At 32.6% G+C, this 17,028-nt stretch overlaps 1 protein-coding gene and 1 long non-coding RNA gene across 2 annotated transcripts; one reads left to right on the top strand and one right to left on the bottom strand.

The window, feature by feature from the left end:
• Positions 1-1,885: 1,885 nt before the first annotated feature.
• Positions 1,886-5,634, top strand: LOC108461953 (uncharacterized). Its single transcript, XM_017761949.2, has 5 exons — positions 1,886-2,266; positions 2,379-3,283; positions 4,309-4,725; positions 4,819-5,024; positions 5,123-5,634. The coding sequence occupies exons 1-5, from the start codon at positions 2,118-2,120 to the stop codon at positions 5,378-5,380; spliced, it is 1,935 nt and encodes a 644-aa protein (XP_017617438.1). The 5' UTR covers positions 1,886-2,117; the 3' UTR covers positions 5,381-5,634.
• A 2,921-nt stretch (positions 5,635-8,555) lies between these two features.
• LOC128286882 (uncharacterized) lies at positions 8,556-14,639 on the bottom strand. Its single transcript, XR_008277561.1, has 2 exons — positions 14,014-14,639; positions 8,556-8,973 (listed from the first exon to the last, which is right to left on the bottom strand). It is a non-coding gene; the product is annotated as an uncharacterized LOC128286882 (long non-coding RNA).
• Positions 14,640-17,028: the final 2,389 nt, after the last annotated feature.

Genomic DNA, 17,028 nt, shown 5'->3' with positions numbered 1-17,028 from the left:
AGCTTTCTCCTCTTTTTTCTCTTCTCTAACTTTCAGCTATGATGAACAAAGATGGACAAAACTTTGTTCTTTTCACCCCTTTTTCTTTTAATAAAACTTCATATTTCATCCATTTAATTCTTTAATACAAAAGACATGAAATTCTTATCATGAAACATTTACCTAAACCATTATCATGAAACATTTACCTAACCCATTAGCATGGAACATTTACCTAACCTATTGTCATGGAACATTTACCTAACCTATTATCAATTTGTATCAATTTGTACCATAAATTATGGATATCAAGTGCACATTTTGTCTACAACAACATGATGGCTGGCCACTTCATGTAAAATGGGAGGTTTGTCATGCAAATCCTCCTATTTTGCACTCCTATTTATTTGGCCACTTCAATTTAGCCTATAGCATTTTCAAACATTTTCACATAGGTCCTATTTCATAATTTCACTCACAAATGACAAAATCAAAGCATGAAATTTTGTCAACATTCACAGAATTCCCGAAAATTGGGGCGTTACAATCAAACACATTTTAAGTCAAAAAGTAATGTTAAAAAGGTAAAATAACAGCCAAAAGTGTTTTTTGGCTGAAAAAGCTAAAATTTACTGCTTTTTCAGCTCTAAAAAAGCTCATCCAAAAGTTAAAAAAGTTGCCCCAATGATATGTGTTCTTTATTGCTTTTAAGAGAAAATCACTTTTTTTAGAAAAAAATTCATCCCAAAAGCAATGGAGAACACACTCTAAGTGGTTGATAGCTTCGATCCTGAAAATCAGTATAGTTTGAAACAAAGAACTATTAAGGGTTTGAATCCCTCTCTCTCCTTTTGCTCGATGAATAGATTCCTTTTTTTATTGCTTTTTCTTGACTTCTTAATAAGAATCTTAATATTAATAAAAGGTAATGGCTCGACTGGGTGGAATAGTCGAGCCAAAAAATATATATAAAATGAGTTGAATCGAAAGAAAAACATAATACTTTTTAAATATCACTTGATTCCTTCAATATATATAGTGTAATCAAATTGATTCCTACCTTAAGCATTGGATCTCCTATATCAGTTATCTTAGTTAAGAGGTGTCATGGAAAGAACATGCTTAAAATTATAATCAATTCCTTTTTTAAATCCTGCTACAGCTGCGCAAGCTCTTCCTTATGCCATAAATGACGTATGAATTGGAAGAATTCTAGAACAGAATGAGAGGTAGCTAACCAACTTCTTGAAAAGACATAATTAATTGTATTGACTCGATAGCTACACCACTTATAGAATTTAAAGACCCTAAAGGAGCATGCATCATATGTTTCGCAGGATGTCGTTCTTGCCAAGGTTGTGTGTCTTTTTTCAACCTACTCAAGTTCAAACTATTGGGACCTCTTAAAGGTTCTAACCAAGGAGCACACAAATCCCAAAAATGCATAGTTTCTCCTTAAAAAATGACTTCTTCGGTTAGAGAATGCATTAGATATTTACCTAGACCTCCAATTGGTAGACAAAGACCTGCAACCCTTGGAGTTATCCAGTACTTGGAAGAAGCAGTAGAAAAAAGAATAAATATAGTGATAAATTGATTCTTCGTTGCCAGAGTAAATAGGAGAGTCATTTCGACTTGTTCCAATCATTCATCACAAACGGACATCATCTTATCTCAATTGCAAATGTAGAAATATGTTTATACATTATTTTAAAACTAATAATTAAATTAAAAAAACTTAATTTAATGATTAATTTTTAAAAATGTAATTATAAAAATTAAAATAATAGAAATAAATAAATTTAAATATTAATTTAAATTATCAAAATATTGTACGAGAATGAAGCAAAATACACCAATGCGATTAATATAAACAGAAATATATCAAAATGGACGAAATGATGGATGCATACTAAAAATACCGAAATAATCGATGCATAAGTAACGCCTGCTAATCAGCTACCATGTCCTGAAAACATAAAAATCGTGGTCGAAATCATTTATTAAATGTTTTCGCCAAAAAAAAAAAAAAATCTCGCCTTTCAGTCATGGACCGGCCCACTTCGTTTTTGACGTGAGAAAATTTATTTTATTCATTTTTTTTCTCCATCCCTTGTAGCTTTGCTTAAGATCGAGAAATGAGAGGGTTGATTGAATCAATGGGTACCAACAGATTTATCTTGTTGAAGAAAACCCATTTTGCCTATGCTTTTTTGCATCGAAACATGTTTCGAGTCCTTGTTTCTTTCTGGGTTTTTCTCTCTAAGCTCATTCGATCCTTCTTCAGGTAATTAACACTCTGTTTTATGTTGGTTTTTAAGTTTTATTTTATTTTTTGATTATTTCCTTTTAAGTTAATGATTTTCTTTGTTTTTTTTTTGTTTGGCTTCTTTTTCCAGGTTTTCAACCAGTAGGTTTCTTGAGGGTTCGGATTCAAACATTGATGACTTCAATGAAATACAAAGCAGTGATCATGTTGATGAAGGGAACAGAGAAACAAAGAGCTCTCCCATGGTGGCAAGCACGAGCAAGTATGAGTTCTTGTGCAGTACGGGTATCAGTGGTTTCGTTGAAGAACCAGAAACAAAGAGCTTTACTGTGCATGCGTTTTTTATGGGTTCAAATGATTATGTTGAAGCGAAGAAAACAGAGGAAACAAATGCTGTTTTTGAAGAAAAAACAGAGGAATGTGCTTTGAGGTTTTCCTTTTTTGAATTTGAGAAGCAAATAGAAGTTATCAAACAAGAAGAGCCAGTTGAGGATTATGCGGGGAGGTCAAGCGTTGAAAGTAGTGTTGAGAAACAAGGAGGTGACATTGAAGGTAATGAACATGTTGCAGACGTTTTTGAGAGCATTGTTGTTGGTAAGTGTTCCGGAAAATGTCACAAAGACAACAGGGGAAAGGAAATTCATGAATGCAACACAAGGATTTCAGATCATAAAGAACCAACAATCTTTGAAGAGCCAGTCAATGATTCTGAAGAAGATTTAAACGCCGAGACAGAGTCAATTGCTTCCCCAGAAAAAACCATAGAACCAAACATGCAAGAAGAAGAAGAAGAAGATGATGATGATTTGATCGACCGGCTGAAAATGGAAGTGAAAATTGCAAGAGCTGGGGGACTTGCAACTATTTTAGAAGATTTTGAGTCCCCAAAGATGGTGCAGGAACTAGGGCCACTGAAAATTGATGAAAAATATGATCACAAACATCACATGGGTGAAATTCAAAAGGTTTACAAGAGCTACTCTGATAAAATGAGGAAACTTGACATATTGAATTCCCAGACCATGCATGCAATCAGTAAGTCTTGCCAATTAACACTCTGTTCTTCTTGATTTAAGTTTTATTTTTATAATTAACACCTTAAGTTGAACAAATTGTTCATAGTTCATACTACTTTGCTATTGTTGAAAAGATGGGAATTACTATATCAACTTTGACTGAACCCTCCAGCCTAATGACTTTTTGGTTAGGGTCCTTTTGCGCTTAATTTTAAGATTTTTGCTCTTCTACTTTTATAACCTCATTACTCAATCCAACTCCACTTTCTTTCTCACTTGTAACTATTTAAGAAAATCTATGTTAACATTTTTACTAGAATTTAGAATAGTTAAGAGTTTATTTTTTTAGATTAATTAAATAAAGAGATTAAATTAGGTTTAATTTTTCCTCCACTCCCTATGCTCTTTAAACTTTGAAATTTAGTCCCTCTTCTCTTAGAAATATTTAGTCCTTTTACTTGTTTGAAAATTGAAATCTGATTGATAACACATAATTAAGTTTAACACAAGTCTGTTAACAATATTATCAATTTCACTTTAACTTGTAAATCAACCAAATCCTTGAAATTAAAAGTAGAACAGCAAAAACCCAAAGAGTACATAGATTGAGGTCATGATTAGACGGTTTAATTATACCAAGGGCTAAAGTATATAGAGGGACCAAAACCTGAATTTGACCTAGTTCTTTAACAATAGAAATCATTCTAGACCATTAATAAAAAATAATTGTGGGTCCATGTTGTCTCATACAATCTGAGGCCTTCAAGTATCAGAAGATGCCGTCTGGCTTTCTCATTTACTAACCTTGTAGAGGATATTTTCTCCCCCTTTCTCCTTTCCACAAAGAGAACCTTCAAAAGAATCTGAATTGCTTGGTGGGTCTTTATTCCCATCTTTATTTTACTAACAACTATGCATCCAATTTCCTTTTTACTAACAACTATTTTTAATGCCTTTGACCTTAAAATGTGTGGTTATAATGATGTCTGTGATTGGTAACGAATATTGTAATGAGATGGTGATAATCTAGTTTTTTATATTTAGGTTTACTTAAATTAAAAGATGTTCCAATTCAAGTAAGCACACTCGGGAAATCTTCAGCAGCAGCAACAAATTCACTTCATAAAGCATTGTCATTCAAACAAAGGAAGGCTGAAGCTGAACCAGCAATGAAGTTGATTAGGGATTTGCACAAGGACTTTGAGACAGTCTATGTTGGACAAATATGCCTTTCTTGGGGAATACTGCTTTGGCAATTTGGTCAAGTGAAGAAACTGTTGGATTGTGACAACAGCCTTGCCATTCATCACTATAACCATGTTGCTGAGGAATTCCAACATTTTCAAGTCCTTTTGCAAAGATTTATAGAGGATGAACCCTTTCGAACCGGACACAGAGTCGAAAATTACACTTACAGCCGATGCTCCGTTCGACATCTTCTTCAAGTTCCGGTTATCAAAGGTAATCTATATGTATGGTCTCTCCAACATTTATGTTCACTTTTAACCCTAAAGCACAAAAGCTTAAGCAAAGCACATTGAAATGACGTTGCAGATGATTGCTCAAAGTCTAAGGATGATGCAATCTCATGTGAGATGTTAAAAGACATCATTGAGGAATCATTGCTTGTTTTCTGGGAATTCCTCCGAGCAGATAAAGATGAAGCGAATTCAACCTCCAAGGCCCTCCGGTCTCAGGTTGCACCACACGAACCTATCGATTTTGAGTTCTTGATGGATGTCAAAACACATCTTCATAAGGTTTGATTGCTTCCCAAATCTCTTTGAATACAATTTTTTTTTTCTTTTTTCCATGTTTTGGCCATCCAAGTTTCTAAAATTTCATATCCATATTGCAGAAGGAGAAAAGGCTTAAGGAAATTCAGAGAGGCACAAACTGCATAATAAAGAAGTTCCAGAGGCAACAACATCAAGGGAATCTATTAGATTATGCATTGTTCATCGCGCAAGTTGAACTGAAATTGGTTTCCAGAGTGTTAAACATGTCAAAAATAAGCACAGATCAGTTAGCTTGGTGCCATGAGAAATTACAAAGGATTAGATTTAGTAGAAGGAAGATAGAGATAGAGCCCTCTTTTACACTGTTCCCATGTTGACAATGGCTGTCATTGCCACCACTATACTTGTTATCAGTTGTAAATATATACATATACACATATATATGTATGTGACAGATGACGCAATGCAAAGATAAAGAAATCTTTTACAAGCTGGTTTTACAGCTTTGTTTCTTTGCCAACGAGTATTTTGTACAATAAACCATAATGGAATGTATCAGATGGAATAATATCAGTTTTGGTCCCTCCTAATTATATCAATTATTCAGTTTAAGCTTTTTCTTAAAACAAAATTTTTATTTTTGATTCCTAAATTTCGGCATTCAATATTAAATTTCTGGCTTTGTCATGTGTGAAGCCGGCCCCGAATGTTTTCGATGATGGTGTTCAAAGCGGTAAGTCTTGGATTAAGAATTTATTTATTTATTTATTTTAGAATTTTCAAATGCTATCATTTTCATCAATTCAAAAGATTAGCATTTATAATTGCATTGAATAGACAATTGATTTAAGAAAAATTAAATTTGGAATTATAAAAGAAGGATGATTATATTAAAATAAATAATATAAAAATATTCAATATGAATATAATTATATTTGTAAAATTAATGAATATTTTAATAAAATAAAATATTTTTATCAAAATAAAATTTTAAATATATAGTATAATTAAATAAAATGACTTTTTAAGTTTAAAGTTTTTATCTTATAGTTTGACTATGTCTATTAAATCAAATAAAATTTATGAGTAATTTTGAAAATCATCGAATTTGAAGAAAAAGAAGAAATTAAGCTATTGAAACCCTCTCTTGAAACTATTCATAAATTTTGAATTTTTCAATATATTTATTCAAACAAAAAATTAATTTTTACAATTTTAAAAATATTATTACAAATAAAATCTTTCTTACAAATCCAAACACTTAAAAGTTTACTTCGTTGTCTTTGTATTCTGCTAAAACCCATATGTGTGCATATTCAGCTCAAAGTCTTTTATATACATAATCCAAATTTTAATTACCATCCACAATGAATTTGAAGCAAATTGAAAAGGAAATCAATTTGCTTTTTGTTTAAACTTATGGCCAATTTGATGTACAGAATGAATAAAGTTAGAGGTGAGTGTTTGATCGAATTAAATCGAATTAAGTGAAAAAGATTTAAGTTAATTAAGTTGATAAGTCTTATTTTATTATCCTAACTCGATTTGCAATTTTTTTCGAATCGAGTTAAATGAAATGAAATTCAAGTCGAGTCGAATCAAGTGAAATTGTTCGACTTAAATTAAAAAAGTAAACATATAAAATTAACATATTGTTATAGTATTACTAATTTCATGTTAGAGTACATAAATTTAAAACTATATATATATTTGAAAACTTTTTCAAAGCAAAATAAGAAAAAATAATATACTTTAGTATGATAAGTTTGAATCACTAATTAACTTATTTAGGTCCAAAATTATTATTTTAGAAAATTTTAAAATTTTAACTTTCTTTATATATTCTTTATAATTTTTTAATTTATATTTTTAAAAAAATATAAATTCTGAAATTTTTAGAAATATTTTGAATTTTAATAATTATTTTGAAATTTTGAAAATTATTTTTTAATTTTTGTTGAGAGAGAAATCAATTTACTCATTTTAAAATTGACAGGGACTAAAGGGGTATTTACACTCATTTGCTATTCCAAGTATTTGAATTTTAAGATTCAATTAGACTTAAACTCGAAACTCGAATTATTAATTTGAGTTGACTTAAAAAAAATTCAAGTAACTCGAATAACTTGATTTGATTAACTCGAAACTTAATTTTTTATTTTATTTTTTCGAATCGAATCGAGTTTTACTTATCCTAAACAAAGGAAATAAGTGGACAAAGTAAAGAGAGATATAAGCACTCAATATTTGTTAATGTGGTTCGAAAACAATTCTATTCTACAAAGTATTGCTTAGTGAATGGTTTATTAACAATTGATCTAATAATCTATTGGCTAAAATCCAATATACCCCTACAGAAATAGTAAGGGCAACTCCAATAAATAGCCCCAATTTATTACTTTAAACCACTAACCCAATTACCTCAATTACAACAAATTCAAGTCTCTCCACTAATGCATATCAAACGAGTGGAAAATACAGGAGTAAACCAACAACAAAGATACAAGCAAAACCAACAAAATCACTCTCTAAAGATGCATCCCAATAAACGAATAAGTTGTCTATTTATAAGCAAAATGAAACAATTTCTCTTAGCAAATTTTGTGAAGATAAATTCATTAATTTAGTGCATAATAATCTGGATAAAAAAAACCTCCAATATTTATCTCAAAATACAACCTTATAAGCCAAGTAAAATCAACAGATAAATCACTAAAATAAATGCTTAAAGGATAAAGATAAACCTCAAGGGATAAGCCATGTCAATCTCCAAGTTCTTTAGCAAGCAAATTCGATCACTATTATTTATGATGAGGTAAAACATTTTATACAAATCAGTCGTTTATGAAGAAGAAAGTAAACATGAATGTTAAAAGTAAAAAAACACCAATATTTAACTGTATTTGAACTATCTTAAAATCATGTTAAGACTACTATTTAAAAGCCCCCGCTTGGACATCTATTTAAACTTTAGAATGAACAAATAATTAACTAAAGTCTCAACACAAATTTTGATACTAATGTTCATTTATTTATTATATAATTCAATTTTACTTAGCGAATTTAAATTTAGGTATTCATTATTCACGTATATGTTTTACTATTTATATCCAAATTCACTATAGCACTGTGATGGGCTTAAAAGATCAACTCTTTTTTCTTAACATTTTCAATTTTTTTCAGATATTAAGTTATCACATATTCATGATATAAATGAAAATTCTAAGTAAAAATATAAAATAATAATATAATAATTAAATAAAATAATAAAATTGAGATAATGAAAATTTTGATGTCTTGGGTTCAAATCCTATTATATGTATGTTTTAGATTATATATAAAAGTATAAAATGCCAACAATGTCCTTAAAATAATATTTATTACTTTATAAAAATAATAAACTTTTAAGAAAATATTTGGTACATTAACAATGGAGTTTTAGACTTTACAAGCGAGTTAGGGATTGACAAACATCCTATAAGAATATACTAAAATATTAAAAAAGAGATACATGATCATTTTTATAAGAATGCTTGTGAAATAAAAAATAAATGCTGCCAATATACTAAATATTATTTCTTTTTATAATTTCAGAATTAAAATCTGATTTAAAGATTATACCGATCCATTCAAACCCTTACAAGTATCTTAAAAGTTAAAATACATTTGGGACTAGTGGCCCGGTCTGCTGAGTCAGTTAAGCCCGGTCCATATGCACTGAACTTTAGATGAGATATTTTCTATTTTCAGATGGGCTGATGATAAAATCAGTCAACTTCCTGATGGTACTGAAGGCATCCTCTTGCCATTCTCCCAAGGAGAGAGACCGTAAGAATTAGTGATCTCTCATCAAAGTGGCGGTATTCATGGATTAAATCTCAACCTTGATGTGAAACTTGCTTTCCAAGTTATGATTGTAGTTATCCTTGCGTTGATGCTTCAAACAAAAGAAGCCAATCCTTCCTCTCACCTGTTAAGAGGAAAATGCTATATGATTACTGTGATTGAAGCAACATATAGGACGAGATTGATTGAATAAATTACTAAGGAATGGATGTAATATAAAAAGATAACAGAACTGACGTAATGTAATGAAACTAAATTATTAAGTCTACCACTTACTGCTAGAATTAGCATCCGTTTATTTTTCTTGAAAATGATTTTGAAGGAAATGAAACTTAGATAGCATTCATTGTTGTTGAACATGAATGACTTCAGTTCTTTTTTCTTCTTCTTTTTCGGATATCTGATTGAATAAGGATTGTCTTATCCTTCACTGGTTAACTTCTGTCGAGCTAGAGGACTGCGATTATAACGACAGAGAAACAGAAATAAACCAACCTCCTGCCTGCCCCCCATTATTTTCTAAGGCAAGTTTTTCTATTATTAATGGCACACGTGGATTCATGAGATTGAGATTGCAATGAAATCTATCTACTAAACAATGCAATGGTAGTTGACAAAATGGTGATTGACCCATGCACCAGATCTTACAAAGTGTATTAACGATGGGAAGTTAAAGAAGCTAGTGACCACCAGCCTTGCCTTTATAGTTAAGGCTTTGTATGTCCCTCATTCTAATTAGTGTCAGGTGCCATCCAGACTTCCCCCAAACAATTCAGTAGGGGTCACCATGGACTTCCCTTTTATCAATGGGTTCAAGAAACCCCAGTGAAGTGATCAGGAGGACACAGCTGACTCTCCATTTCTTCTCGGTTGTTAGATGCTTAGGCAATAGAAACCCAACCTACCAATTTATAAATGGAGGCTCTATATGTGCAAGCAGTCAAGTCATTGCGACCCTTCACCCGATTGGACTGGTTTTAGATACTAAACGAAACCACACTTCGGCTATTTACTAAAACTGAATCTAGTCAGAATTATGGCCTTTGGGGGGATTAGAGATGATGAGAGAGAATATTCCCGAGTTGACGGACTTTGAGTTCTCTCCACCACACCTTTTCCGCTCCTGTCATTGTCATAATTAAGAAAGTGTTATATGCATTGCCCTTAATTTTCCCTCAAATATAGGCCAGGTTCATTCTAACAGCTTGAAAGCTACGAATACCACCCGCTCTCAAATCATTTTCCCCTCCATAGATCTCCTTTGTAAAATGTCTCAATATCTAAGTTTACTGAACCTTGTCCGTTTTTACAGTGAACCCTCAGTGCATAAATGGTAAAGAAACTGCAACATAAGAAAGGGAATGTCAGGTGTTCCCTGGAGTTCCCCTGAACACTCCACCGGGTGGGGCTATTTTAAGACTCTTAGCCGAGGAAACTTTATCCTACTGAAGCGTTTGGGGGAACTCTAGGTGATGTTTGACTCTGGTTAGAAGCTGCAAATATGGTTGGTGGCTTATTTTCAGGTCCAGGCAAGCGCTCCCAGTACCATGTAAGCAACCTCATCCATTGTTTTATGTAACTCACTGCTGTCATGTCTTCCAACATTGTAGAAGTCATATTGGGTTTCTTATTGCATCATTTTACACATCATATCTGGTTTCTTTTTTCATAATTTCGTGTAATTTTTATTCTTATGTTTTAATGATACTCAATTTTCAAAGGTTTGTAGATATTTGCATAACTATCATCTACTGGTCCAACAGTGCCAAGATTCATAATGAAATACTATTTGCTAAAGGACTAAACATTAACTTCTATTACCCAATGACCTTATCTTGCATTCGCTTGCTAAAAGCACAAGAGAAGAATAAATGAAACCATTTCTCCACCAAAATGCCACAGAAAGAGCTAGCAAACAAATATGCAGGAGGACCTCATCCTTATTCTTGTTGGCAGCCTGTGAAGAAAGAGCCATCCAAGCTAGTAGAGCTTGCTTACTAACTCTATGCCAAGCTACCATCTCCTGCTTTTCTCGAAATTATTGATGTAAAGCTATGGGGTGTTAGTGTCACAAGGGCTGCAAAGTTTTTATATTAATAAGACTAAGTTAGAGATTAGTTAGCTTGTTAATAGGAGTAGCAATTTAAATTTTGGTTGAGGTTGTTACTTGAGACTTATATAGACTTGTATATAAGGGCTGTTTTGTTAAAAAATTAAATCATCTCTTTATTCATATTTTTTTTTCTATGCTTCAATTAATTCTTTACTAAACCAATAGTGGTATCGAGAGCTATTTTTCTTGAGGGACCTATGAGAAAAGTTTTGTGAGACTTCTGAGAGAAAATTGAGAGATACATTTGTGAGGTTTTGAGGAAAATGAAATCAGGATCAAATAATCTATCTGCCTTAGCTTCATCTGTGTTTGATGGAAAGAATTATCAAGCATGGCCGTGAGAATGCAAACATACATGGAGGGTTGTGATTGAGTATCAAGGAGATGAGAGGATCAAGGGCATGAAGGTGTTGAACTTGATCAAAAAATTCGAGAGGCTACAAATGAAGGACTCTTTGTCAACCAAAGAATACTCGGACAAGTTGATAGATACTGCCAACAAGGTTAGAGTTCTTGGGACCAATCTCTCTTATTCTAGATTGGTATAGAAAATACTAGTCTCTGTGCCTGAGAAGTATGAAGCCACAATTGCCTCTTTAGAGAACACTAATGACTTGACTTAGTTGAGAGTAGTGGAGTTGATCAATGCTTTACAAGCATAAGAGCAAAGGAGGCTGCAGGAAGGAGCATTGAAGGCTAAGGTACATCAGAGTGAAGAAGGAGAGAATTAGAAGTGGAATGGGAAGAAGAGTGATTAATGCAATAGTGGTTCAAAAACTGTTGCAAAAGGTAATAGTACTAAAAGTTATAATAAGTATTCTTCAAGTAAGTATTGTGGAAAGCAAAATCATGCCCATTTCAGGTGTTGGAGAATGCCAAATGTGAAATGCAGAAGGTGCAACTTGATGGGGACACATTGAGATGTTCTATAAGGAATTGAGAAATCAACAACAAGGTGGAGCACATGCTGCAATTAAAGAAGAAGAGGTCCATTTGTTTATCGTCTCTTACTTCTCATCAAGCACTCTATGTGACATTTGGTTAGTCGATAGTGGTTGTACTAATCACATGACTTGAAATGAGAAGCTGTTTAAAGACCTTGACAAGTCATTGAAGTCGAAAGTGAGGATATGAAATGGAGAATGCCTAGAAGTGAATGGAAGAGACACAGTAGTAATAAAGAGTTGTGTTGGAACTAAGTTGATTTCAAATGTTCTGTTTGGACCTGAGATTGATCAAAACTTGTTGAGTGTGGGGCAATTGGTAGAGAAGGGATTCAAGGTGATGCTTGAAGAGGGAAGGTGTCTAATCCTTGACTCTAGTGGCAATGAATTGTTTAGGATCAAGATGCAGAAAAAGAGTTTCTTATTGAATCCATTTGAGGAGGAGCAAATGGTATCCAAGTGTCAGAAATGGATGACATCAATGCAGCAAATAATTATGAAATTGATGACACAATGTAATGAAATGAGTTTTGAGCTTGAGATAAAGTCAACAGATAATGTATCCTAAAAGAACAAATGCAAATCAAATGTTTTGAGAATGAGGAGTTGCATGTAAATGTAACTCTTTTGGAGCAACAGTTGTCATCTCTCTTTGATGATAAATTGTCATCTTTTGCACATGAAACATCTAAAGAACATGCTGATGAGCTACGGAAAAAAAAAATTCTATCTCAAGAGATTGAAAGTAATGTGCAACTTTCAGAAGAGAATAGTGGGTTATGTTTCGAAAATCAAAAGCCGACTGAAGAAGCTTCATATGCGAAAGAATTGACATCTGTAGATGTTGTTGAGTTTAAGAATTTAGTTGGTAAACTAACCAAGCTTTCAATGCAAAATGCAAAATTGAAAAAGGAATTATTAGTTGCGAGAATATTTGTTAATCAAACCATAAATGGTATTAATAGCAAGTATTGTGACAACACAAGACATTGGAAGAAGGGGCGGTGGTCTGGCCACTCTTATGACTTTTCTAGAGTAGCTTGTGATGGTTTTGAATTATAAAATTTTGATTTAGATAGAATTGCATGTTAGGAAATAAGTGGAGGTAACTCTTGAAGTTACAGTAGTCGAGAATGAATTCATAGAAGGTGAATATTGAAGAAATTGGTTTATTGCAAATCAGTAGATCAGGTGAAAGATATTTTTACTAAAGTTTTCATATTAGTCAAGTTGAGTTTCTTAAAAATAATTAAACTTGATGTCTACAGCAATTGAGTTAGGAGGATATGTCAGTGCCTCAAGGGCTGTAAAGTTTTTTTATTAATAAGACTAAGTCCTTGGGAGATTTGCTAACTTGGTAGTAGAAATAGGAGTAGGAGTAGGAATTTAAATTTTGGTTAAGGTTGTGACTTGAGACTTGTATAATAGAGCTGTTTTGTTAATGAACTAAATCATCCCTTTTTTCGTAAATTTTTTTTTTGGTTCAATTAGTTCTTTACCAAACCAACAGGAAGAATAATACTTGATGTTTAAAGAAATGCTCTAATAAATGTTCTTTGACACCAAGTCAAACATTGGGATTGCTCTCTTAGATATGAAAGTATTTCAAGGATATGCTTTTATTTTTCTTTTACAAGAAAAACCACAGGAAAAGCTAATTTCTAGTAGAAATTAATGTGGTGTTTGAGTAACATATTACGGTTTAATCTTTCAATTGATTATGAGGAATCTGGTTCATAAAATCTTTTGAACTTATATAATATCAAGCCTCTGCTATTTTCAAAGCTTATTTTTCTGAACATTTGATGTAAGGTTGTTGATTCCCGTGCCTTAATTTCTTCAAACAAGGCTTGTTCTGAGTTCAGCGTCATCAGTTGTCTTAAGAAGAAATCTCAAGACCCAACCAATCACAACCTGAATCTGCTCCTTCTACAGGATTGTGTTTGGTTGATTTCTAAGAATATTTGAAGCTTATAGGGAATTGCTATGACAGATATCATATCGTTTAATGGCACATATTTTAACGAGTTACTAACAAGTCAGAAATTGCTCAAGTTTCTTTTTCGTCTTATCCATTAAATTATGATCAGATTGCTTCAGTTCGTACCTTTATCTAATTGGCTGGCATCTCGAACCGGCAAATAGGGCAACAATGACTTTGCTTCAACCACTTTTGGATGCAATAACAATAAAAGTAGGACAGCAAAGCATCTGAGAAGTATCTGCTCCAACTTTAAGTTCCTCCAAATATACCATACAATCATTCTCATCTCCATCTTCAACCTTAACCCTCTTTAGCATCTCATTAACTAACAACTCTTTTGCCGGAGCCATGCCATAATTTCTGCTCTCAAATTCTGACGCAGCTTTAGCCACAGCTCCCCCCCCCCCCATCAAAATCCCATCATTGTGATTGTAATCGTGCTCCACATTGAATGCCTGTATTTTTAACCGTAATGGCAAGACTTCATAATTAGTTCCACTTCTAAGCACCCAATCTGATATTCTTCGGCCAAGTCTGAAATGTTCATGAATGAACCAACCGAGTCTGTGTTGATTCAGAGTCCTGTAAACGTGGGGCCAATAATTTCGTGAACTTAGCTCTCATTTTGCTGAATGTTAAGATTGAAACTAAAGGTTTCTCGGAAGTACAAAGGATTGGCGACTGATAGGTGTCTGCTTGGCAATCATGGCGTTAGTACAAAGGTTTCTCGGAAGTACAAAGCTTTTTTTGTCCTTGTTTTCAGTTATGTACTGTTGGTTTGCTGCCCTTGTTGTTGTCTTGCAGGTTGACTTTTGTTTTTTTCGGTTGACGTTTGCCTTCCTTTTTCTAATAAAATGAATAATGCTTAGAAAAAGAAAATGATTAAATTAAAAAAGAAAATGATTAAATTAACATAATTATTATAAAATCTTTAACAAAAATAAATCATTAAAAGTACTTCTTCATATTTTATCATTATATATGATTTATATAACAAAATTTAGTCATAATAAATAAATTTTATATAATTTTCTTCCTTATATTTTGTATCATATTTCATATGTTATTTACATTTAGTATTAAAATATCATTTATTAATTTTAATATTTTTAGTATTGAAATATCATGTTTAAATTTATTTATCAATTATTAATAAAATTTATAAAAATAATATAATTTAATTAATATATACAATCTACTTGTACTTTGCACGAGCAAAAAAACTAAGTAATTTAATTGATTAATAGATTATGGAAGAATATTATATTTTATTAACATCAATTAAATTATTATATTTGCATCTAATCAAAATTTTATACATTATATAAATTATTTTATTAAATAATGTTTGTATTGTTGTGGTTATTATTTTTTGCTCAATCGAAATGAATTTATTAATAAGAGAAAATGTTGAAATACCAATCTCTTTCATAGAAATAAATTACAAAAACTCTCAGAACAACCATTCAAACAGAAGCACTCTCGACCTAAAGCATCCAACTCCTACGCAAGCAAACAAATAGCTGAAAGACAAAACTCAGCCATTACCTCTCAAAACAACAAATACATAAGCATAAGAGTGAAACACGATCAAAAAAACTCATCACCAAGCGAAAATCATTTCACCACTAAGTTTTAAATAATCCAGATCTTCTCACCCCTGAAAACGTAAGTTAAAATATCCTTTAAATACAATGCACATTTGTTACTACTAATATGTTTAAAAAAGTGTAAATTTATGTGTTGTAAATTTACAATCTCAATCATATAGCAATTTTAGAAGTTTTCATGCCTCACCTTGGCCGTTTGTGAATAAGAAATGATATTAAGGCATGTTGACCTTTAATACAAATGTTGGAATTGCGTGTAATTTTGGTTTTTGCAGCCCCTTTATTTGCCATCAATTGAGTTTTTGACATCACTTGATGTGGAAATATACCACTGAGATTCCATTATCAATGATGAACTGATTATTTACTAAGATGAAGATTTTTCATCTGAACTTTTAAATTCAGATGAAGTGCAATGACAGATAAAGCAGACATTCTTCTGCAAGCGCCATATGATTGATACGATTAAACATACATTAAAACAAAACTGAAAATCATTTGGGAAGTACAGATGGCAGCTTATACCAGCTTATATGGTCTACTCAAAAACATACCAGAACTGATGTTGCTCCAGAATAACCTAAAGTAGTCAGTCTATTTTTTTACTGCTAGCAGTAGTATCCGTTGAATTTTTCTTGAAAATGATTGGAATGTCATGAAACTAAGGCAGCGTTCATTGGTATTCAGTAGAGTACCTTCTATTTTTTTTTCTTTTCTTGATAGCTTATTTAATAAGGATGTCTGATCCTTGATTGCTTTATTTTTGTGGAGTTTCACTGCAGCTACACGACTGTGATTATATCGATGAAGTAACAGAAATAAACCATCCTCCTGCCTTCCTGCATCATCATCTAGGGCAAGTTTTTATCCCATTGATCCACGTTCCAGACCTTATGGAAGACGGGAAGCTAAAGAAGCTTGTGACAGTTGGCCTACTATGCGAAGGCAGAGGCTCTTTGTTTGGACATCACAGAGCCGAAATTCGTCCACCTGTGGAACTGCTGATTGTTTGAATGGCTAGAAGCCTTAATGCTGGAAATCCTGATGCATGGTATGTCATATAAACATGATAATATGTGTAAGTTGAAGACAGAAGATTATATATCCGCCAAGCCTTCATATGTTCAGCTTTGTAATCAGTGTCAGGTGGCAGCCAGAGTTCCCCCAAACACTTCAGTAGGTCATTAGGGACCTCCCTTTTAACAAGGCTCTGAGAAGAGAAGAGCAGACCCCATAACCCCGGTGAAGTGATCAGGGGAACTCAAGAGGACAGCTGACTCTATTTCTCCTTTTCGGTTAGATGCTTAGGCAATAGGAAGCCAACCTACCTATTTATAGGTGAAGGCTCTAGTCGCCAAGTAATTGTGACCCTTCAACAGATCGGACCGGCATTAGATATGAAAACAAGTCCACACATGGTAATACTGAAACTGAATCCAGCCAGAATTATGGCATTTGGGGACTGGAGATGAGGAGATAGAGAATATTCTTGAGGTGATCGGACATGAGCTCTCCCCACACCTTTTCC

This window comes from Gossypium arboreum, chromosome 13, assembly GCF_025698485.1.
Source record: "Gossypium arboreum isolate Shixiya-1 chromosome 13, ASM2569848v2, whole genome shotgun sequence".
NCBI lineage: Eukaryota > Viridiplantae > Streptophyta > Magnoliopsida > Malvales > Malvaceae > Gossypium > Gossypium arboreum.
The sequence above is the reverse complement of the archived record's forward strand: the minus strand, read 5'-3'. Positions and strand labels throughout refer to the sequence as shown.